Here is a 23,524-nt window from a genome sequence, read left to right as displayed (position 1 = left end):
CACTTACCACATCAACAAACAAAGAAGTAATAATACTACAACCCAAAGTTGCAAGAAGTCTAATAACAAATATTTCCGACAAGAAACAGACAACGTCCAATATACAAATTCGTAACTTTGAAAAATATGGTCTAGATGTTACCAGGAATAAAATCTTACATGAAGAGAGTCACATTTTAACAGGTGAAACCGAGGGAGAAACTGAACATGGGTCAAATACTTCAGGCAATTCCGGAATTATTGAACGATTTTGCAAAAAGCATTACAAAAGTCAGAAAAATTGAGATTTGCAATAAAGAAAAGGCACGAACGCCTGCAAAGACAATAAAAAATAAAAATTACAAAATTGCAACAAAAAATAGATATTTATAAACATTTTCCGAATGCAATAAAAAATATGTTAAATGATAACCAAATAGAAAAGTTAGGACATGAATATAAAAAAAAAAATGCCAAAATGTGATTCCACTTTAGTCAAAGCTTATCGATTAAAGTTTGCGTGCGGGTTATCTGTGGCTATAAAGAACTATTAAAGCGAGGTTTTCCGCTTCCTTCATTGCGAACGCTCAATCGAAAACTCGATTACATCTTTTAGCAGGATACTGTATTAAGCAATGATTATTGCAATATCAATTGTAAATTTTCGTTAAATTTTACTAGAATTGTATTTATTATACAATAAGTCATGAGTGTAGTTTATTAATATTTGATACACTTAATTATATTGGATAATTATAATTGTTTATCATTATCTCAATATTCTTTCTGCTACTATATTATTCAATTTTTTCTCAGTAGTATCACTGCAGTGACAAAATTTAAAAAAAATGTTTACATAATTAAATAAATTACAATTCATTGTTATTTAAAACATACATTGATAATGAAAATAAGTTAACATGTTGAAAAATTAAGTCATGTAAAATTTCAATAAAGTATTATGTTATACAAATCAATTGAAAATATTTTTTATTTTAATTTGTCCCTTTTGCAACATATGTATCTCGAAAATTTATGTTTTTTAATAATAGGTAACAAAAAAATCATAGTCAAGTAGGTTGCGACATAGGTAGCGAAAAAATTCTTTTGTTGAACCTATTATTAAAAAACATAAATTTTCGAGATACATATGTCACAAAAGGGACAAATTAAATATATAAAAGCACACACACACACGCGCGCGCGCGCGCGCGCACACACGCACACACGCACACACATGCGTGTCTGTGTGTGCTTACCGTTTCACATAACCTAAATCCGTAAAAGAGAGATACAAAACGCTTACTTAAAAAAAAACTCTTAATATAGGTTTCAATCCCAGTGCATAATAAATTTCTCATTTATTCACACTTAAGAGTATTAAATTTGGGAATGTCAAGCGGATTGAAGAATAAATTGTCCATTTACGTAGTTTAAATTTACGCGCTATCAATCGTCAAATGGTGACTTCCGACTTCCGGATAATTGGCGCCACTTTACTTTTTTTACGCACTCTAGGGAAATCGAGCCTAACAATCTAGTGTATTTATAAGTGATCATACTTTCAATTTCGCACGTTGGCAACAGTTGTCGAAGATTGACAGTAGTGAGTAGGGGAAGGAATTGGCCAACAAACGGGGAACCTGTTGTTCGCAAACGAGGAATCGGGTGCGGGGAATGTAGACACACCGTGAACGTGAATGCCATCATGAACACCAAAAGAAATCCGCAGCATGGGTCGAATTCGTACAACGCAGGTAATCCCGGTACGTTCACGCCTCGTCCACGCGTCGTTATTGCTGAATCGTACGCGCGCGCGCGCGTACCGATCGCGAAAAACGCGCGTACGCTATGCGCTCGTAGTAAACTGAAAAACCGTCTGCTGGGCGTCCTTATGGCGTCTGCTATTACACGAAAACAATTTTTACTCCGTGTCTACGGAAGCGTTCTCGCGACGTTGCCTCGTTCCGAATAGATTAACGTCAATCGCGACGCGAGTCGTGCGGATTTTAATTTTTTGGAATGGAAATTACATTTTTTTAAGCATGACTTTTAATATCATTTTAATTGCCAACGTCAAGGAATTTCATTCTGATAGTAGTCTTTTGTCGAGTAGAAAATTTACGTACCTCTTGTTTCATGTATTTTCTTCCTGTAACGATACAGAATATGTACATATGTTATTGATAAAAAATATTGTAATTCTATTTTATTATTCGAGAATAGTCATCCAATCGACACAGTGACACTATATAAAAGCTATAAATTTTAATGTCACATTTTATATAACGTGAAAGTTGCAATGTTATATAGCTATACTATAATTTCATTTTTTCAAAAGTAATGATTATATATTTATATCATCTTATTATTATTTTTTGGTATAATGTCTATATACTTCCAACATTTAAATTCTATATATTGAAGCATCATATGTTTGTTATGTAAATAATATGTAGCATTTGCACATTTATATTACATAAAAGAAAGCAATAGATACAAGTAATTATATCACAAAATATTTATTATATAAAATATTATTTCCAAATTATATAGCACTTACAAATTGTATCGACTGGGCGCATAACCAATCACCTGTTCTATAATTTATTTAAGATCATTATAATTTTATACTCAATATTTTTGTAAAGAAGAAATTAAAAAAATAGTACACATTCTTGATCAGTACTGAAAATTACTATACTACTATACTACCGCGCTTCATTTTTCACTGCTGGGGTGTAAAAAAACATTCTTGGGTTAAAGCTTCATCATAATATAGTTTATGATTTTTTTACTAAAAAAAATTATATTTAATATAATAGAATTAATATATAGGTATAAATAAGAATACTAATAGTATGAAATTTGTTATAGGTACTATAGGAAGGGACAGTCCGTCGGCATTGCTGGAAGTACTTGCAGAAGTTGCATCTCAGACATTGCACTCAGAAAAGAAACATATTAATTCGATGCTGACGTTGCAATTTAAACCTAAAACAGCGAGTATGAAACGAAATACGAAAGAGTCATGCTTTACTGTATCTCAGCTCGCATCCATGCCTGTTTCGCACCTTGTTAAACAATTTACTGTTTTTACAAGTGATGAGCTCAAAAGACAATATTCTTATGCTTGTGCATTAATACCTGGTTGTCACCAAAAATATACTAGTTTTGCTAGCGAGGAAAAGGCAAGAGCATACATTAAAAATCACTTAGAGGAGCATTTAGAACAACTAAAAGCAGATAAAGAGACTTGTACGTATTAGTAACCTTGTTACAGTTTCCTTATATTATTATCAATTTTTGTCATTAGCATTATAAAAGAAAATTTATATATTCAATATTTTCTGAGATTTTCTTTTTATTATTTAATTTGTTTTATTTTTTAATTATTGATTATTGTTTAATTTTACTTCTTTTCTTTAATTAATTACTAATTCTGGAGAAAACTTATATACAACTTATATCATATTTTTGTATTGTCAAAAGAAACTTGTTCTTGTGTTGTTACAGATGATACTTTTACAGCGATAAGTGTGAATCATAAGAATTTCAAGACTAATCTACAAAATAAGAAAAGTCGGATGCAACAGATAAAGAAACCTCAAGAAACGTTAAATAAGGAAAACAAAGATGTGATACTGGAGAAGTCTACTAATTATTTGCGCAAAATACTTTTAAACGATATTAATATTAAAGAGAACGAGAGACAGAAGTGTTTCCAAAAATCAGAAAATAAGGACGCGCACGATTCTGAATTAAAGAGTTCTGAGCAGGTAGATATTAAAGTTCTCGGCGATCATAGTTATTCCGAACGATTGGATGACAAGATGCCTAATAGGAGAGAAACATCTCTTAATAGTGTCTCTAATAATCCAGTAGGAGAAGAAAATGTTAGTATTAAACGATTTATAAAACAAATATACAATTGTGACAAAAATTTAAATTTAATATTATATTTAGTGTGTATATATATATATATATATATATATATATATATATATATATATATATTACAAAAGTATATTTCTTTACAGATTGTATTGATGGTTGTTGGTACTGATAGTGTGCATATGAAAGAGTATTCTCACGTTGACCAGAAATTGGCTGAGAATTGTCTAGATCCTCATATCGGTTATTCACCAGGTATATATATATATGTTCCATTACTTATGAAATATTTTACAATTTATACTATAGAAAAATAAATATGCTAAAGTACAATTGTAGGTATACAATTGTAACTGTACCAGTTGTTAAACAATCACCAGTAAATAACTGTTCAAGAAAAACATTAAAGCAATAAGACTTCAAAATAATAATTGATATTTTTTAGATCTAATTTTCATACAGATTTAATTGAAATATTTTTTTTACTTGAAAATGTAATTATATTAAGTTGGTTTTATTTGTTCATTGACTAGTGACCCTATACAACATGCATATAAATTAATAAATGTTATATTTATGTATATACAAACTCATGATCAGATACAACTCAAATCAGTATGGACTCAAACTCAGAAGTATCTACGACTACCAAGCCTAAAGGGAAAGCAAAGTTTATTGGTACGAGCAAGGAGGAAAGGGAAATGGCACTAGCATATATAGAACGCATTAAGAAGAAGGGTAATCCTTCAGGCAATAATCTTCAGTGTCGCATCTGTGACCCACCTCGCAGTTTTACAGCGCCTACAACTTTAGTGTCCCATTATCGGAGTCACGCTGGAATAAAGCCTTACGAGTGTCGAATATGCAAATCAGTTTTTACGAGAAGGCACAGTTTGAAATATCACATGTTGATTCATCAAAATCAAACGCGTTTTACATGCACGGATTGTGGAAAGAAGTTCAGGCACCCATCTCACTTTAGAGAACATCAACGTAGGCACACTGGAGAAGCACCGTTCGGATGTGATGATTGTGGGCAACGGTTAGTAAAATATTCAAAAATATGTATTAATTGTACAGGGTGTTCTCGGCAAGAAATAGAGAAAATTAAAAAAATGATTCTAAATAATAAAAAAAAATCAAAAATAATAAAAATTGTAATTAAGACTTCATTTTTTAATTATTTTTAAATATTCATAAAAAGTGCTTAAAGTACGTGACTATTTAGACATAATTAAAAAATGAAGCCTTAATCGCAATTTTATTTTTCTTGATTTTTATTTAATTTTATCATCTAGAATCACTCTTTAAATTTGTTATCACCTATTACCAAACACTATATAAATAGTATTTTATACAGATGTTTACGTCTTATTTTCATAAATTCAAGTCAAAGTTTGTTAATGAGATTGTCAAATTAATTTACAAACTGATTTAATTTCAATTAATTCTCCATCTTTCTGATTCTGTCTCCTAGAGAAAGAGATGGAGAATCGTACAGTATCGATAGTTTTGATATTACATTAATATTTTGTCTCTTATGCTAGGTTCAAAACCAGAAATACTTATAAACGTCATTTAAAAACACGGCACAATAAAATCCTTACTACGTTCGGTGAAGTTTTGCATCCTCCGGAAGAAAACTTTCAGAAGATTCGAATTAGTCGGAAAAGAAAGGATTGTGCTCCGGAAGTTGTAATAAGTGATAGCATCGCATCCGATGCAGTTGCAAATTTTGAAAACCATGACGAAACGCAAATTATTACTAGTACAATAGAAGAGTATGTTCTAAAAGAGGATGATGGTGACAGAAATTGGGAAACAAACGAAATAATACAAATTGATAAATTTGCGAGTTTTGAGATTTGCTCGGAATCTCAACTGAATAAGACTGATGGTATAGAGACTGAAATAGCTATAGATTGTAAATACCCTGATAGAGAGAATGGCAATGTCAAAGTGGAATGTATTAACGATACAGAAGATGGCCTGCTGCAATTGAAAAGTCCTTTTTACAATAATTTAAGAGTAACTAATAATGAAGATCATATTATCTACCAGCATGATATTGAAAATAAAATTTATGAGTGTAGTAATGAAGTAGAAATAAATATTAATAATGAGATATTAAAAGAAGAAGATGAAGCTATAATAAAGCAAGTAAATACAGATTTTTCAGAGGAGCAAGATGAAAGCAATTTGCAAGTGTTGCAAGAATCTACGCACGATTATCATAAGAAAATATGCGACAGTGACACGCAAGGAGGAAATAGCTATTTAGAAACAGAAGCAACAAGTTCTAATGAAAATTATCAAAAACATGAAAAATATAATGTTACAGAACTGCAAAACGATGTCACGAGTGAACAATCTATCAAGTGTGCTAATGATTTTGATATTGAAAATATAGAACATCCGGGAAATAACATTTTCTGTGCGCAGATTATATTCGCGAATATTAATATTTTGCAAACTTCCAGTGAAGTTAGCGAAGAAATTATTCCAAAAAATCAAAATAACATATTGGAAGAAGGCGAGTGTATAAGTCAGTCTGTTGCGACTGATGTGGTAGAAATCTTAAATGTTTCTTCGAAGGATTCTGTTGAGGCAAATCTGGAACCTGATCAACGACAAAGTCACCAGTATTTATACGTCCGTTCCGAACAGTTAAGTAAATTAATCGCTCAGAATAAATACGTAACCATACCGGTACATCAGTTTAAGATGTGTCGCGATCACGGGTTGCAGGCAAAGGTGGACAACCACAAATCGATATATATCATAAATGAGGATATACGAACAATTCTAAAGCAATCTGAAAAGCAAAATACGATTTTGGTTTTATCTAGTGATAGCTGCAAAAACAGCATTTTTCAAATTGATAAAAATAGTATTATTGTCAAAGCTCTAAAGAGATAGATGTGCAAAGTAATAATATTTGTATAATAAGATATGTAAAGTTTAATGTTGATCACGTTCAAAATATATTTTGTAACATAGCAATTGCGCTAATGGACACAATCGATCGATTGAAATACATATGCAATAATCGTTGTAACATATAATCGTGGAGGAGAGGAATAACACAATATAACGCTACATTTTCTTGATTGTATAAGTATTTAGGAAACAAAACCGAATAGATGTAATCGTGGTTTTTATTTTTATTACGAGATATAATTAACTTAAGGAAAAAGAAGCAACGGATTAATGAAGATATCCTTGGCGATTTGATAGATGATATATCGTATTATTATTGTGAGCAAATTAATAGCGCTGGCATTTATTTGTTTTACAATGTAAGAAATTATTTTTATATGTTTAAAAACATATTATTATGAAATATGGTTATCACAGTTTATATTGATTGCAATATTTACCTGCATTTATTAATTTTAACTCTAACACCAAACTGATTCAGAATTCAAAATGTTATTCTTGATATACACTGAGAATAAATTTAGACAGTTTAATTAGTATCACACCTATTTTATTAGATGTGCTACTAATTAACAATCATCAAAAATAATGAAATTATGATAAAGTGCCAAATATATAAGAACGTATATTACATACTATAACTATATAATCATAAATATAATTTCATATAAAATTTTTTTTTTCTAAGATTGTAGAAAGCGTTATAACGATGCTATATGATTTATTTTTATAACAATTCTATTGAAGTTTTTTAATGTTCATCTCTACGTTCATCTATCTTGGGTCATTATTTTAGAAGATTACATGAAATAATTAATTTGTGATTTATATGATATTTTATAATATCTGAATCAAATTATAAATAATATAAATCGTTGTACGATGCGATTTAAGAATTAAGAGTTTATTTGTTTAAATAGATTTCTGCACGAATGTGTAATGCGCACTGTAGCGCACATTGAGTGTCATGAATTTCCACATTTCTTATTGACAATGATCTTTTTGGTCGATGTATTTTTTAAAAAAAGAAATCAAGAAATCCATCGCAGTAAGTTATTAAATTACAAATAATAGAGAAGCTATTCATTAAGTATCAATAATTGTTTATCTACACATTAAATGCAAAATAATAATTTTCCATTTCATTTCTAAATTTTTAATTTTTTTATATCAAGTAATATTTATTGTATTCATCTAAAAAGTTATATAAAAATATACGTCTGGGAAGCATCTTATATAAAATTTATGTCTGGGAAGTTCCGAGATTTGATTGCACAATCCAATTGGGAATACAGATATTTCATTTTTATAAGAGTAAAATACAGCTAATTAGACACTGTGCATCATATAGCTTAACTAAAATAATGTGAATAAAATAACATTTATAGGATTGATAAAGACCTCTTTGTAATGGCATTTTATACATAGTTTGCCAATGAAGAAGCAGCTCTAAAAATATAATATTTGAATTCAGAAGTTAATAGGTTCACCATCACTGCAGCGACTTAAAAGCAGTCTTTTGCAGTATCAGTAGTCCCTTGTTTCGTACCTGCAGCTTTTATAGTTTCATCAGCAGCTTTAGATATTTTAGGAAAGGGCACTGCATAAAGCTTATAGTTAAACCCCTTCTCTTTTGAGAATACTGATTTCGGATTACAGAACGGAAGAAAGTCGTTACTAGAAGACAATTCTAGAATCCATTTTAATTGCTCTGCATTAGCCTCAGTATTTGTTGAAACTCTAGCTTTCTCTCTTTTATTCAAGATTTTGACCAACCTGGGTCTGTAAGTCTGCCTAAATGATACAACATATTTTTGAATCGTCAAATTGAACTCTAGTTTATCTTCGGTTTATCTTGGGTTCTCTACCTTCTAAAGAAATACTTTTGACTTTTTAGTGTGGAGATGTTGTTCGATGATATAAGAAGTTGTGTATTGCTAAGTTGAAATAAACCTGTAAGTACAATAAGTTCGAGACTTTCTGACTCTTGCACTAAAGTTTGTTGAACAGTCTTGTAAGAAATCTAATGCTTCTAAAGAGTTTGTTTCTACAATTTTAGATATAGGTATTGCATTTAAACTTCAAGTAAGTTGTTTAAAAAACTTTGACTTGAACTTTGACGGTTTCTCTTATAAGCCTACTTTTCAGTTTTGTAACCACAAAATAATATTTGGGATTGTTATACAGCATACCACACATATTTATGTGCAGAAACTAGTTTATTATCATCTATAATAAATCGTCAAAATTCCCAAAAATAAAATTGTCCTGACTTTGTCTGAAATAAATTTAAACTCGGAACTTTCTCAATATTGAGAGAAGTTGATTCACATTTGTTACGCATCACATAAGGCAGCAAAGATATCACAGTTCATCTCTTCTCTCTTTCTACGTTGCATGGAAAAAGAGAAAAGATAAACCACGAATCACGTGATATCTTTACTATCGTAGCGTACTGCGTATCTTAAGATATAACGAAGATCATTAATGTATCAAGATGATTAATGTTTTTGTAGAATGCGGTAATAACATGGTAATATGATCGAAGTAATTTCTTATATAAAAAAAGGAAATCGAAACTATAAAACAGATATCTTTCATTCAAAGCTACACTTTTGAAAAAATTGACTTGTTAGTCTATTGCAATCTGTATAAATTGCAAATCTCATATTATATCACGTGTCATCCTACACTAGCACATGTCATTCTATATCGTCGTTTTCACAATTTCTCACACTTTCAATAATTCGCAAATTTAATTCTTTGATAAACATATCAATAACGTTAACAAATAATGCATTTATATTTATATAATCAGATAATTTTTAATATAAAATAAGATGTAAGAATTTGACGAATGAAATTACAATTATACGTTTAAGATACTAATTAACAAAATAGTTATCACATCTATTATACAAGTTATCTAAAATATTATTATAGTATAAAGTGCCTTTCTGAAATAGTAATAAGTTGTCAGATTATATAAAATGTCGTAATTAATAACATTAAAAATATTTATGGATTTATAAAATCATAACAATAGAGGATAAAAAACATAATCTTTGTATAATCTTCTATAAAATTATGCATCAATTATATAATCAATCTCGATTATAAGAATACAATGTAGAACTTTAGACAAAGGAAAGAGCACGTAATATGCAAATTACACAAGAATGTTCGTTCTCGCAGAAGTTCGTGTTGTACAGTTTCGTATCTCGATCACGAGTAAGTATACATGTATAATAACAGCGCTTCGAAGCCGTGAGCCTAATTCGCGCCGCAAGTTATCGATTATATAAAGAACAATAACTTTGCTTATATAATGTATTTTTCTACGTATATTTTGTACTTACAAATAAATTTCTGAAAATATTCTGCGTGAATCATTCCGATTACCTACTAAATAGTCTAAATTAAGTCGGAAGTTAGCATGTAACATTAAACTTTTCTATGAATTTCAATTCCTTTTGTGAATGCAGTGTGAGTTCGCAATTGTTTTGTAGAAATTAAATTGATGACAAATTATATGTGTTATGTAACTTAAAATGATTACTTTGTTTATAAAAGTATGACAAATTACTTTTCTTTTATATGCTATTATTAAGATGTTTTATCACACTAAGCAAACAATATACGATAATATTGAAAAAAGGCAACGTACTTTATAAAATATTTGCTGTGTCGACTCGATTTAGATATTATGGTAATTGGTAGTTACCTTGTATTAAAAACAATAGCTGAAGAAATTCTCTAATGATATGGATTAATACGAAAATCTGAGAGAAGGAGTCGTTCTTATACTTCAAAGTGTTTTCGATGACTGCCCCGAACCCGCTCCGTCTCACGATTACGGAACCGAACTTGCCGCAAGGAAGGGGATACCGAGAAAAAAATTCAATTTCATTTGCTGATATAGAATTTGCGTTCTAGAAAGGCTTTCAAGCTTAGAAATGTAAATTCAATCAGGAGTTTATATAAATTATATAAATTCTTCTAAGGCATAAATTACTACCCTCCAAAGAGAAGCAAAGCTCATCATTCCTTCTTCTTTGCCCCTTCCGCATCTCTACCCACTCGAAAAGGAAAAATAATTTAAAAGAAATATTATTGAATATCTGTGTTAAAATATTATGCTAGTTCGTCAAATTTTTGATTGTTTTAGATGTTATTGTGTCCTGTAATATTTCGTTAAAAGTGTTTGTTATAATTCAAATGAAATGCATTTACTTTTATTAACTCTTGATTTGATTTATCATATTTAATTGATACATTATTATTTTATAGTTGTTTTTAGATCAGCCAAGATTATAATGAATTTATTATATTAATTTATAATATAGTTTAATAATTTATACATATGCAATTTTTTATTAGCTACGTGAAAGAAGTAGGTGGCATAATCTTTTTTTTTGTAGGCGGACGTTCATCTCGTCGATAACGTGCTAACGGACGTTATCTTGGGTTGCATCCTTTCGCGCACCGCAACTTCTATCTCAAGATTTTACATCTAATGTTCTTTTAAAAATCATTTTTCATTCTTTTTACTAGTGTGACGTCATATAATTCATGAACATTTCATAGCTCTTACAACTTCACTTTTTTTTTTAATTCAAAATGTTCTTTAAAGCCCAATGTTTCACATGAATACAGTTCTTCAAAATTTTTATATTTTATTTATGAGGAAAAATTAAAATTCTCAAATTTCCGTTAACTTGATACTATTTTTTTTAAATAGTATTTATTAAAATTAATATTAATATTAATAAAATTAAAATTATTATTGATCAAAACTATTAAAAAGAATTGTACAATAAAAAAATTTGAAAATTTAGAAATGCTTACATGTTAATTACATTCTCAAAATTTAATTAAATTTATATTATGTGAGAAGACTGGAGACTCTTAATACAATACCATTTCTTTCTATAATTATACGCGAATACAAGAATGAAGCACAATCTTCCGAACTTTCTTTCTCGGAAACCGTTTCGGTACCAAGTCAATCGTGTAGAATTCTCTGAAGAACACTTAAAACAGCCATTTCTATTATTAGCAGTCTATGCACAGAGAAAGAAATGCTGTTGAATCGATAGCATCAGTCTATAATCCGAAATATCTTATTAATTCAATAACAGTATTAAACAAAACAAAAAAATTAAAAGTAAAAGACAGCGACAAATATAATTGGAATAAATAAAATTTAACAACTACTTGAATAGGCCAGTAAGACGAGCAAAAAGGTATAGGTGTTTCTATAACTTATAATCATTATTTATTAATATTCGAGACACAAACATTTCGACTCTACGGAGTCTTTTTCAGCGTGTGTATTTCTTACATTATTGACGCAAAGCGCAAACAGAATCTTCAAAACAGCCTGAAGCTCTTAAATACATTAGTTCGGGATTTAAAGCCCATGGTCCAAAACTTCTATAAATTGCTTCGTCGATTTCCAATCCGCGAAACAAATTATGTCAAAATCGGTCGACATCTCGCTTCTTGTTATACGACTCGTGCAAATTAATCGACTTTCGACGTTAATAGGTTCGTCGTTAGAGTCGTTGTAAGACATGTTCAACGCTGATCGCTTATAACTTAACGAATAAAATCGATCTGTATTGATCGGCGTGACGAGGAAGATTCCTGGACTAATGTATTTAAGAGCTTCAGGCTGTTTTGAAGATTCTGTTTGCGCTTTGCGTCAATGATATAAGAAATACACACACTGAAGAAGACTTTTCGTAGAGTCGAAACGTCTCAAATATTAATAAATAATGGTTATAAGTTATACAAGCACCTACACCTTTTTATTCGTCTTACTGGCCTATTCAAGTAGTTGTTAAATTGCACACGAGCCTATCAGAATATTTGTTGAATAAAATTTAGTTGAATCAATTACACATTAATGATAATCTATAATTCGTTGTTAAATTGATTCAAGATTTAATTGATACGTTTTAATTCATATATGCAACATTTTTTTCAATGTGTCTATTCCATCTTAAATAAAAGCAGTTAGAAAGTTCTTCGGAAATTATTCACATATTCTTTTGATTTCTCAAACGTTCTTATAAAAAAAGAGACATACTTCAATTGATCAAAATTATTTCGAAGCTATGATGCTCACTCGAAAAAAAAGCGTTTATTAAAATTTTTATTTCCGTCTCCGTTTTTCAAATACTTAAAAATATTTTAAACAATGTTCAGATTTAAAACATAAAAACCGTTTAAGACTGAAATATTTGACGGCTTTGAGCAATGTCTTAAATTTAAACACCGTTCAAAACTAAAAATTTTAAATTAATTTAAAAACAACAAAAATAAAAACAATATCCTAAAATTGAACACTTCTTTCTCAAATGCGTTTTGTTTCTATTCGATTTTAACTCGATAAATAAACGTGAAGTTTCGTAAGTCAAGTAGCTACTTTCTTGAACTCAAGACCCCCCTCCCTTTCCCCCTTGAGAAAGAATCATCCAAATATTTACAGCATCTCGGATTCATTGCCGCGAACGCGTGCCAAAACATCCGCGATCGGTTCGTGGCCACCTATGACAACACGCGTCGAGCGCGCGACCGGCGACAATTATACGCGCTGGAGCAGGAGCGGGAGCGGGAGCGGCGTGCCGTCCTGTTGCTCCTATTGCTCTCATTGCTGGAGAACGGTCGCCGAGCAAGGTTCGCGAGGTGGCTAAAATGGCGAGCGCGTGGGCCAGGATGTAATGCATGAGGGCATACGCGTCGTCGCACATATATGATTCCGCCCCGGCCTCGCTCGGCGTATTTACTGTTACAGGACGCCGTTCGCTCGCTCGCTCACCGCCGCGCCGCGCCGCTCGGCTCGGCTCAACGTGTCGTACCTGCCGCGCCAGTATCGCGTGGTATCGCGCACGCCGAAGACTCGATTACAGGTGTGTGCCGCCCGCCCGCGCGCGCGCGCGCACCGGTGCAATCTCCGCGTCCGTCCGCGATTTGATCCGTTGATTCGCGCGCGCGTTCCCGCGGAGGCGTTCGCGCGAGCGAACGCTCTCCCGTGAATTCGCGGCGAATAATCTCCTTTCCTACTCATCGTACTCGCCCGAGCTCTCCCGGTCGCGGAGTAGACGAGAGGCACACGTCATCCGCGAGATCGTATAGCTAGGTACTCGCGCAGCGTGCGTCCCATCACTCGCGCGGGTCATCGGCGTGCGCTGGTAAGGAGGAAAGGTGTTTAAACAATATACAGTGTCAACAGGTGTCTACGATCGTCGACCTGGCAGCAGCAGCAGCAGCAGCAACAGCAGCAGCAGCAGCAGCAGCAGCGGCGGCCGGGTCGCGTTCGTCGGCGGTGGTCGAACGGGAACGAGAAGGGAACGACGGCGGCGGTGTATCGTGCGTGCGCGAGGAATCACTCCGAAAGGAAGAGAAAAAAAGAAAAAAAAGCGAAAACGACGCGCACACGGGGCTGAACGTTCTCGCCGCGCCGCCGGTACGCATGCCACGCGGGACACGCGCCATCGGCGTAAATATTGAACAAGTGACGTAATATTGCGCGAGCGAGGCATGATAATAAGCGGGGACGACGTCGTTACTCGTCGGCGCACCTCGCGATCAGATAAAGCGCACGAAATTGTTCCCCGTTTCGAGGTCGACGCACCGCTCGTCGCGTATCTGCCGCCGCGGCGCAGGGGCCCGATAAAAGGCTCATCAGTCCGGACCCGCCGTCGCTGCCGGCCTGCTGCCGTCGCCTTCCCGAATTCCCGCTGCCGAAAACGCTCGAAATGGAGGTGAGTCTCTCTCTCTCTCTCTCTCTCTCGCACTCGTCCAGGAGTTACAAGAGCTCGATCCGTTTCCGGTTGCCAAATGTCGCTTTCGGAACGAGACGCGAACGAGTGTATCGCGGCATCGGGGTAACCGAACTGCCGCTGCTCCTCCTGTTCCACAGGTGTTTCCCACGCGACATCGCAATTTAAAGTGAAAATACTTGTATAACTTGGATCTGGGAAAGTTGGGGAAGCGCGCGGTGAAGAGGATCGAAGCACCCGGGAAACGGGAAAGGCGCGGAAAGTGTAACTAAACGGGATGTATTCGCTGTCACGAGCGTGACACAATCTCGTTTGTCTCTATGTAACGTTTGAGTGACGAGAGAACTCTTGACGTTGCGCAAAATGCAAAATGAGATTCCTCTTAGAAAATGTTTCAAAGTAAAAAACAAAAAAAAAGAAAAGAACTTGCTTTATTGCATTTTGAGTTTGTCATCTTCTTTCGTTTCTTTTTCTTCGTTAAAATAAATTTCGTACAGTGTGAAAAATCACTCGGAAATGACACAAGTTTAATTTTTACAATATAGAAGTGAATTTTTATTATTATTAGAATGATCAGAGTTGACTAAGTTAATATAATTTTTTTAACTAACTAAAGTAGAAGTTAATGGCTTATAAAATTAATTTAATGATATTAAAAGTTGCGTTAAGATTAAATTAAGTTAAATTAAAAGTTTAATTTAATGAAAAGCATTATTCATATTAAATTGGAGAAATTCGCAAATTTTTTAAATTAAATTATTCAAAACGATTATAATATGAATCACCAAACAAACGTAATATTTTATTTGTAAATTGAGTTTGTATGGGATAATAAGAAATATTGTTTTTATGTGGAAATATATTTTTTCTTTTATAATATTTTTTTCATATATATAAATTTTTAATTTGGGAAAAGTTATTGAATTACAGCTTATGTTTCAAAAATAACTAGTTAAAGTTAAAAATTAAATAATTTTAAATTAATCAAGTTAAGTTAAAAGTAATTAACTATCTAACTTTCTAACTAGTCACTATTACTCAACTCTGAGAATGGTAAATCATTCGAAAAATTGTACAAGCTCATTTTCTTTTGTAGAATGACGTTTTACTGAACGGGATTTAGAGAGTACAAATGATAAAAATATAATTATTGAACACCAAGAAATAAAGAAAAGATTACTTCTAAAATGTGTAATTATTTCGTTACTTTTCAATTCGCGTAATGAATCGCACGATTAAAGATCCAGCTGGATGCGAAAAGACTTGGGTTCCGCTCAGCGAGAGTTAATTCCAACTCGTACTATTGCGCGTGACATTGTGACTATTGTTTACATTTTTCATTGAATCGTCTTTGCAATGTTGATATCGTATCTCTCGCTCCGCGGCTTCTTCGTAACACTTATTAATTTTGTACTTAATTGCAGGAACGGCGACAGTGCGTCGCGAAAAACGGTACAAATTCCTGGTCAAAACAGAAAGAAATTTTTTTGAAATTAAACAAACGCGTGCTCATAATCGTGCCATCGTTATCTATAAATAATTAAACCAATGACGCAACATATCTCGCATATATAATACTGCTATTTGTTAGTTAGAATAGTCAATGAATAATTTTTCTAAAGGCATTGCGATTGCTATCACGTTAAAAGTTTTTATTCCCCCCCCCCCGCTCCCAGCATTCTTTTTAAGTTTTAAATAAATTAAAGTTGTAAATAAATTTTCGAAATTTTTAGGAAGATAACGTTGATCTTATTTAATGTACTACGTTAGCTTCGACCGCGTATTTTATTTTTTTCTCCTGCGACACGTCGTTTTATATAATATCATTAAATGATGCGAAATTTAAATGTGATTTTTCAGAAAACGTATTATAACAGTATGGCATTAAATAAGCCTTTTAAACGTCAATCAAACACTCTTGATTTCAATCACTCGTTCTTTCAGAGAATATAATTAAATTGATTAGAAAAATCTTGCTTTCCAAATATTAATTATTTTCGCTTGTTTATTAAATTCCAGACGAAATGTTTTATACGAGAGCTAAAGGCATCATTTTCATTTAAAAATTGCAAGAACTCAAATGTACCATTTCCATTTGCAGTATGCCTTTCATCCGCGGCGTGCGTGATCGAAATGACAATTTCGATCGCACTATAATTAACATTTTGTGATGAATATTGGAATTTAAAGCTGGCACAAAAGACCTTGAAAGCTGATTCATGCGAAACCGATTGACTTCAACTATAATTCGATTCAGTTGACGTAATATCGTACGCGATCTTCATGCAGATTGACATATGATGCAAAGTTTACGATCAGAATGGAACAAAATGTATAACGTAGAAACATTAAACTTTTATCTCTAAAAAAAAACAAATTAAAATGAAAATTACATTTAGATGCATTATATAATACAATTAAAGACAAGATGGGCCTATATAGCGGAATCCTGGCGCTGAAATAATGTTTCTTGTGCGATTTTACATGCAATTTCTGATTCCTTCGAACTGTGTATCGTTACTTTCGGTTTCAAACACAATGCTTGGATTGAATCGGAAAAATATCATCACAGAATTAAATTAGCAAGTCAATTTAATGTTATTAATGTTAATTAGTATCTTTATGGTATCTCATCCCGGAAAAAGTAAAAAAAGATTTATAAGGTTCTTTTTTTTACATGATGGCCTTAATTTTTTATAAGGTTAAAGAAAGTCGATAGAAAGTCGATTCGATTGAAGCTAAATGTGACCTCGTCTCTTTAATTATTTTTTGAACTTATTATGAGCTCGAAATATTATTCTGCTATTTTAGGAAAAAAGTATGTCGAAATTGGTTCAAAAATTATCGAAGTTATATTGACATTTGGAACTGTTTGTAGGCATTTAGCGAAAAAATTCCGGCAAAAAGTATCGAATTTTCCCAAATTCCTCAGTCTTTTTGCCGGAAAAATGTGTGTTAAAATCAGTTTTTGGTAAGTTTTAACAAAAAATTCGAATTTGTTCGATTTTGTCCGAAATTTCATTTTGGAGAAATTTCAAAAAAATTCTTTAAAAAAAGATTTTTGCCAGGCTAACGAATCCCAATATACCTTCGTTTTTTATATCGTCGTCCACATTTTTTAATTTACAACGCTCGGGGGAGAACAAGTTTGACAATCCAAAATGTTAATCGACATCGGGAGAACCGTCCGAAATCGACCTTAAGTCGGTCGTTCAGACATTCTCGAAGGAAGCGAGGAAGATGTCTCGAGAAGAGAGACGAAAGAGCGGTAGGAAGAGTCGGTGGCCCATTTCTTTTAGAAGGGAAACGACGATTACAGTTAAGCCGTTAGCTCCGTCGGTGCTTGCTCAGTTTTCTGTAGACAGCATTCCTGAACCGGCGTCACGTCACAGCTGGAAACCCTCGTGAGAAACTCTCGGTGTAGCGGCTGCGGTAACAGCTGTCCTCGGCCACGCCAACCCTTTTACGGGCACCTTTTCTAAGTAGAGGCGCACCGCGAAACGAGGTATTACTAAAGCTATTGGCCTTGGCGTCTCTCTTCGGAGACCCGGTTAATCATCGCGAACATTTATTTGAGCGATCTTCAGTACCCGAGTGAAACGTAAAAAGAATTACGAATCAACGAGATTAGCCAAAGATCTTATAGAGATAGGAAGGAAACGGAAGTGAGTCAAAGAAGAAGTAGTGGTGGTGGGTGGTGGTGGTGGTGGAGAGAAGAACAGAGATTTTATCATGACAAAAGCGCCGATACAGATGTGATTCATTGATACGGAGAGAAAAAGCGCTCGATAATAGCCTTGATTCTTTTTTTTTTTTTTTTTCTTTTAACCGAACGTCACCGCTCGATCACGTAATTTCGGTCCCGTCTAACAAATCTTTCATTTTATTTGTCCGTTTCGCGGACTTCACTTCAGCGACGTGTCGGGCAAAGTTGCAGAGGAAAACGCGAGATAATTTCTGAAGATAAACTGATAACGTGCTCGATAGGCGATCGATAAAGGCGTGCGGAGATGACGGTTATTGTTGCAATAAGCGATTTGTTACATCGCAGAAAATCCTTTCACCTTCCTACCGCACACACGTAATCCTTTGAAAGTGGTCTCGTTCTCCTCCACTGTGGTATCATTCGCGTGAAACACGTCTGTTTATCAATAGTTTGCAATCGTTCCATTAATCAACGCTGAATTTCAAGATACATAAATGCGATGGGAAAGATATCGTGAGAGTTGAGAGATACATTCGCACACGTATGTACATACACGCACACAAAAATGGTGAACATAAAAATTTTAAAAGACGGCGCGTCATGTGTCTCCTATCTGCGGACCAGTTATCAGAAAAACTCTAATACTCGTTAAAAAGAATCAGATAAGATCTTGAAAAAAACAAAGAAAAACTGAAACTATTTGATCTTTGATCGGATAGGACAAGTGGCTTGGTTACGGACAGTGTTTCAAATAAAAATTCGATCCTGAATGCTTTTTTTTTTAATTAAGAAATTGAAGTTTTATTTTTAACGAAATAGTATGACCATATGTTAGAAAGTAGACTCCTTAAAAATTCAAGTTAATGCAATTATGTAATAATATAATTTGAAAAAAAGAAATTATAAAATCAAATTTCCAGTAATATTTGGAACAGTACGTTAATTGGGCTATTTATTCTATATTGGATATTGAGCAGGATTAGATAATTAATTACATTTTTAAAAATTAAATAATTTACATAAGTATAATTTAATTAATTTAACTAATAAATATATTTTAAATAAATTTAACGAGTATATTTTAAGTAAGTTTAACGAAAATTCAATTAGGAATTTTTGAAATTCTAAAATTTTTGAATTTTTTTCACAAAGAAATTAAAATTCTTATCACAGAACCATTGAATTTTGATAATGAGCAATAAATTTCATACATTTTTCGAAAGAATTAAGAGATTAAATAACGCACACCAGTGATACTTTATATTTTTATGTAAGAAATTTTCGGTATGTGCACAGGCGGAGCATAGACTGGAACAGTTAAAAAGGGCGACGGACAGAATACAAAGGGAAATCGAAGAAGTCACCGAAAGGGAACACGAACTGCGGAACGTGGGTAGCATTAAAACCACATCCCACGAGACGGTAGACTCCAAGGTACTTCGAAACTGCATGCTCCAAATAATGCAGTTTAATGTCACTGCTTTTCTAATTTAAATCCCACGCGTATTCGTTTTCTCGTTTCCTCGTGTGGCATTAAATAACAATCTTTTTTTATTCTCAAGAAAATAAAAATATTTTTTAAGTGAAGGAGAAGGTAAACGGAGTATTAAAGTACATGGAGAGAATTTTTTTCTTAGAATTTACCTTCAAAATCATAGTCGTGAAACAAAGTTTAATAAATTATTTTATGATATTATCATATTATTTTTATATCGTAAAATAATTTACTAAATGTTATTAAAATCTAACAAAAATTTACTAAAATTTTATTAAAAATAAATTTCTTTGAAATCCATGTTGTACCACGAATTTTAATAAAATTTAATAAACTATGTATAAATTAACTTGTAAATTATGATATAAAATAGTTAAATTACATGAATAACTAAATTTTACTAAAAATATAGTAAAATTCTTTGAAATCCATATCCCACGACTATTATAATATGGAGGGTAGGTTTTAAGAGAAAATTCTTTCTAAGTAAAAATAAATAATATTTGAAGAAATCGTGAAATGACTCTTAAGCACGAAAGATTCGTTTGTATCTGAAAATAATATTGATTTTGCTGCATAGGTGCGTCGTATGCCACAGGCTTTAGCCTCAGGCAAACTAAAGAGAACAACGTCCACGCCGCAGATACTGGAGGCAGTCAGCCTGACGCCGCTGTCGCCAAATTTGACGCCAAAGATGACGAACGGCGTGATATCTACGCGCGCCACGCCGACACCGTTGCGCTTCGCAACCACGCCGAGCCAGAAGGGCTTGATGCACCGATTCCTGGCTACACGGGGAAAGCTCTACAAGAACAAATCGACGAACAATAACGGTTTGAGTCCTGCCGTGACGCCGACTATTACACTCAATCCTCTCAGTATCAAGGCTTTTAACAGGACGTTAGAGATACCATTGGAGCCGGATAATGAGCCAAAGAAGCCATTAACGAGAAAAGGATATGTTCCTGTCGAGCAGAAGATTCAAAAGGAGCTACATGACATGAAGGAACGAGAGAACGAATTAAGGTATTGAAATTTTTAGATAGGAAAAACTTAATACGAGTATACGTGATTCGAAGAATTTTTAAATAATAAATTAAAAAATCAAGATTAAGTTCTTCTATTTATGTAATCATATTATACATAAATACACATACAATTATATAGGAAATATGAATATGTCTTCTTTCTCTGATATTATATAATTTTTATTCATATTTACCTACAATAAAAATAATACGAAGAATTTTAAAATAGAGGAATAATTTTTGTGCTGTTTTTTAAAATGAAGAAATGAGAAAACCCTTGCCCTTATGTATGATAATGTATAAAATTGTATAATTACAGACAGAATATTGTATATGTAATTGCAATTTTATTTTTTATGAAAAACAATGTAAAAATTACTTTTCTAATAATTCTTATTTCTTCTATACTATCGACTGAAATTATACAAGAGAAAGAAAATAAATATAATAGGTAATTTCATATATAATTTTTATATGGATCATTTTTCCCGGATTGAAGCCGGTATTTAAAAATTCAAAAATTATTTATGACTACGAATACCAGTCTGAGATTATTTTTTCAATTTGTTAAGAATAATTTTTGAAAATTCTCAAGAGAGCAATTTGAACTATTATTATATCCTCAATCTTTTGACAAAAAGAAATAATTACTAGTACAAATTTAAAAGTTATTAACTTAGACAATTTTTTGAATGACTACTTTTATTTGAAGGAAGCATTAAAAAGGCATAACATTGTATTGAGGATCTAATTGTTGTGATAAAAATTTAAAATAACGTTTCCATTGAATTATTACATTTGCAAACTCAAATTAATTCATATAAATTTCGTTTAGATTGATGAGATCGCAGATGTTGGCAAAGTCTCAGCCGAATCTACTTGATATAGGAAACGATAATGACTCCGATATTTACGACGGTTCTAGTTCCCTCAGAAGCGGCGCTTCTACCAACACCTTGAATGAGGATGAAATCGAGAAAGAACACAAGGGAAAACACAAGGTTAACAACGTTTTCCACGTGATTATAATCAATTACTGTCACACAAGTGAAATAAATTTATTATATGATAAAAACAATTCTTTGAAACGCGCAATTTACTGACAAATTTCCTTTTATTTACAGCCTAATCCACGACGTCGTAACACGCTCATCGCGCAATGGGAAAACTTGATAGCTGCCAAAAGGGAATCTATCGAGAATAACAACGAGAAAGATAGCTACTTTTGAAAGTCCTATTGTTTGCAAATAGCTAACATCACCTTTATCTTTATCCCATCGTTATCCTATTCTATCTAAATGATCAATCGTAAATCAATAATAATTATTAATATTACAGTGAACAACTGTTTGTAACCATTTAAGAGCGTTCTTGCTCCGCGCATTTTGAAACGTATCTTAAATGGATAATATTTTCTTGTTATTTTTTTAAAATCTTGTTTTACATAGTTTATGAATGAACAATTTTTTTGTGTTTGAATATTTATGCGCTCTTGCGTTAATTAGAATGCCACGTCGCGGTTGCATGTATTTTCAGTATTAATTAGTTGCTGGGTAAATATTGAAACGCAACTTCGTATTTATTAAAAGTTAAGAATCCCCGAACATCGAAGGATCTAAGAAAGTAAGGCACGTTTTGTTTCATCATTATTGATGGATTCCATAACGTGAAACATAATATGTAAAATATTTTCACGAGCGACTGAAGTTTTTGTACGTTTAGCGTCTAATGTAACTTTGCGGGTGTAAAGTGCTTATTATAATGATCGATAGCTCACTTAATTGGTACATGTATAGTATGTATTAAATACTAATTACCTGTAAAGATGGTTAAGATATTCGATGAATACCTGTACGTAAAAAATCTAGTTATAATAATAATATTGAATAATACGTGCGATTGTTATCTGATACAGAATTTATATTATGCGCGAAATTATTAAACAAACAACATACAGTTCTGTATAAAATTTATACGCACTGATTTTCGGTTATGCAATATTAATTGTATTTAGAATAAAAAAATAAATAAAATAAGATTAATAAAATCTCTAAAACGCAGTTAAAAGAGCGCAAAATTATAATAATTAATAGCGTTTACTCTTCACGTATTTATAATTTCACAATAAACGTTACCCAATCAGGAAATAGTATTTTTTTATGTTTTTTAAATATTTAAAAACGTTATAATGAAGAATAAATATTTAAAAAACATTTAAAACACCTTGTCTGCTGATTGGGTTCCATAATTTCACTATGATTTGGCAAACAGTTAGTGATCTCATCTCGCCTATTCCATGGATGTCTTTACGTTAATTGTAATGCTGATGGCTCCAAAGAGTGTTAATTGAAACGTTCATTGTGAAATTATGGATACATGAATAAACGCTATTATAATTATTGTAATTTTGCGTTCTTTTAATCATGTTTTGGATTCTTATTACTTTGTTTTATTTATTTTTTTATTTTAATTTCAAGAGTATTATTCTATTATTAATATTTAGACATTTAGTCTCTACAATGCAATCTTCATTCCTTAATTTGCAATTGTTATATTTTGCAATACATGTAAATATCAATATATTATATATTTTTACATTTGCTTTGATTTAAAATAGATAAAAAGAGAACAAATAATTGCAAAAATGTCAAATTGTGATATTAACACCTTCAAAGCGCTCTCCTATATTAAT

At 32.3% G+C, this 23,524-nt stretch overlaps 3 protein-coding genes across 7 annotated transcripts; all 3 read left to right on the top strand.

The window, feature by feature from the left end:
• Window positions 1-1,576: 1,576 nt before the first annotated feature.
• Window positions 1,577-10,192, top strand: LOC105198277. 2 transcript variants are annotated; one of them, XM_026134615.2, is made up of 6 exons: window positions 1,577-1,736; window positions 2,857-3,237; window positions 3,496-3,875; window positions 4,020-4,128; window positions 4,474-4,915; window positions 5,421-10,192. In XM_026134615.2, the coding sequence occupies exons 1-6, from the start codon at window positions 1,688-1,690 to the stop codon at window positions 6,790-6,792; spliced, it is 2,733 nt and encodes a 910-aa protein (XP_025990400.1). In that variant the 5' UTR covers window positions 1,577-1,687; the 3' UTR covers window positions 6,793-10,192. The 2 variants fall into 2 exon arrangements, with proteins under 2 accessions (XP_025990400.1, XP_025990399.1); XM_026134614.2 differs by having other exon boundaries at window positions 1,577-1,745.
• A 3,252-nt stretch (window positions 10,193-13,444) lies between these two features.
• On the top strand, window positions 13,445-14,340 carry LOC105199606 (hairy/enhancer-of-split related with YRPW motif protein). Of its 2 annotated transcripts, none has more exons than XM_026134622.2 (2): window positions 13,445-13,730; window positions 14,045-14,340. In XM_026134622.2, the coding sequence occupies exons 1-2, from the start codon at window positions 13,546-13,548 to the stop codon at window positions 14,265-14,267; spliced, it is 408 nt and encodes a 135-aa protein (XP_025990407.2). In that variant the 5' UTR covers window positions 13,445-13,545; the 3' UTR covers window positions 14,268-14,340. The 2 variants fall into 2 exon arrangements, with proteins under 2 accessions (XP_025990407.2, XP_011165068.3); XM_011166766.3 differs by having other exon boundaries at window positions 13,446-13,730; window positions 14,054-14,340.
• On the top strand, window positions 13,746-22,874 carry LOC105199605. Of its 3 annotated transcripts, none has more exons than XM_011166765.3 (5): window positions 13,746-14,585; window positions 19,606-19,743; window positions 20,385-20,830; window positions 21,668-21,833; window positions 21,957-22,874. In XM_011166765.3, exons 1-5 carry the CDS (start codon window positions 14,580-14,582, stop codon window positions 22,059-22,061), a joined length of 861 nt encoding a protein of 286 aa, XP_011165067.2. In that variant the 5' UTR covers window positions 13,746-14,579; the 3' UTR covers window positions 22,062-22,874. The 3 variants fall into 3 exon arrangements, with proteins under 3 accessions (XP_011165067.2, XP_039308819.1, XP_039308818.1); XM_039452885.1 differs by lacking the exon at window positions 13,746-14,585 and adding an exon at window positions 17,947-18,108; XM_039452884.1 differs by lacking the exon at window positions 13,746-14,585 and adding an exon at window positions 18,507-18,850.
• Window positions 22,875-23,524: the final 650 nt, after the last annotated feature.

The sequence above is a fragment of the Solenopsis invicta genome, chromosome 8, assembly GCF_016802725.1.
Source record: "Solenopsis invicta isolate M01_SB chromosome 8, UNIL_Sinv_3.0, whole genome shotgun sequence".
In the NCBI taxonomy this organism is placed as follows: Eukaryota; Metazoa; Arthropoda; class Insecta; order Hymenoptera; family Formicidae; genus Solenopsis; species Solenopsis invicta.
Note: the sequence above shows the minus strand (reverse complement) of the source record. Positions and strands in the feature narration are given on the sequence as shown.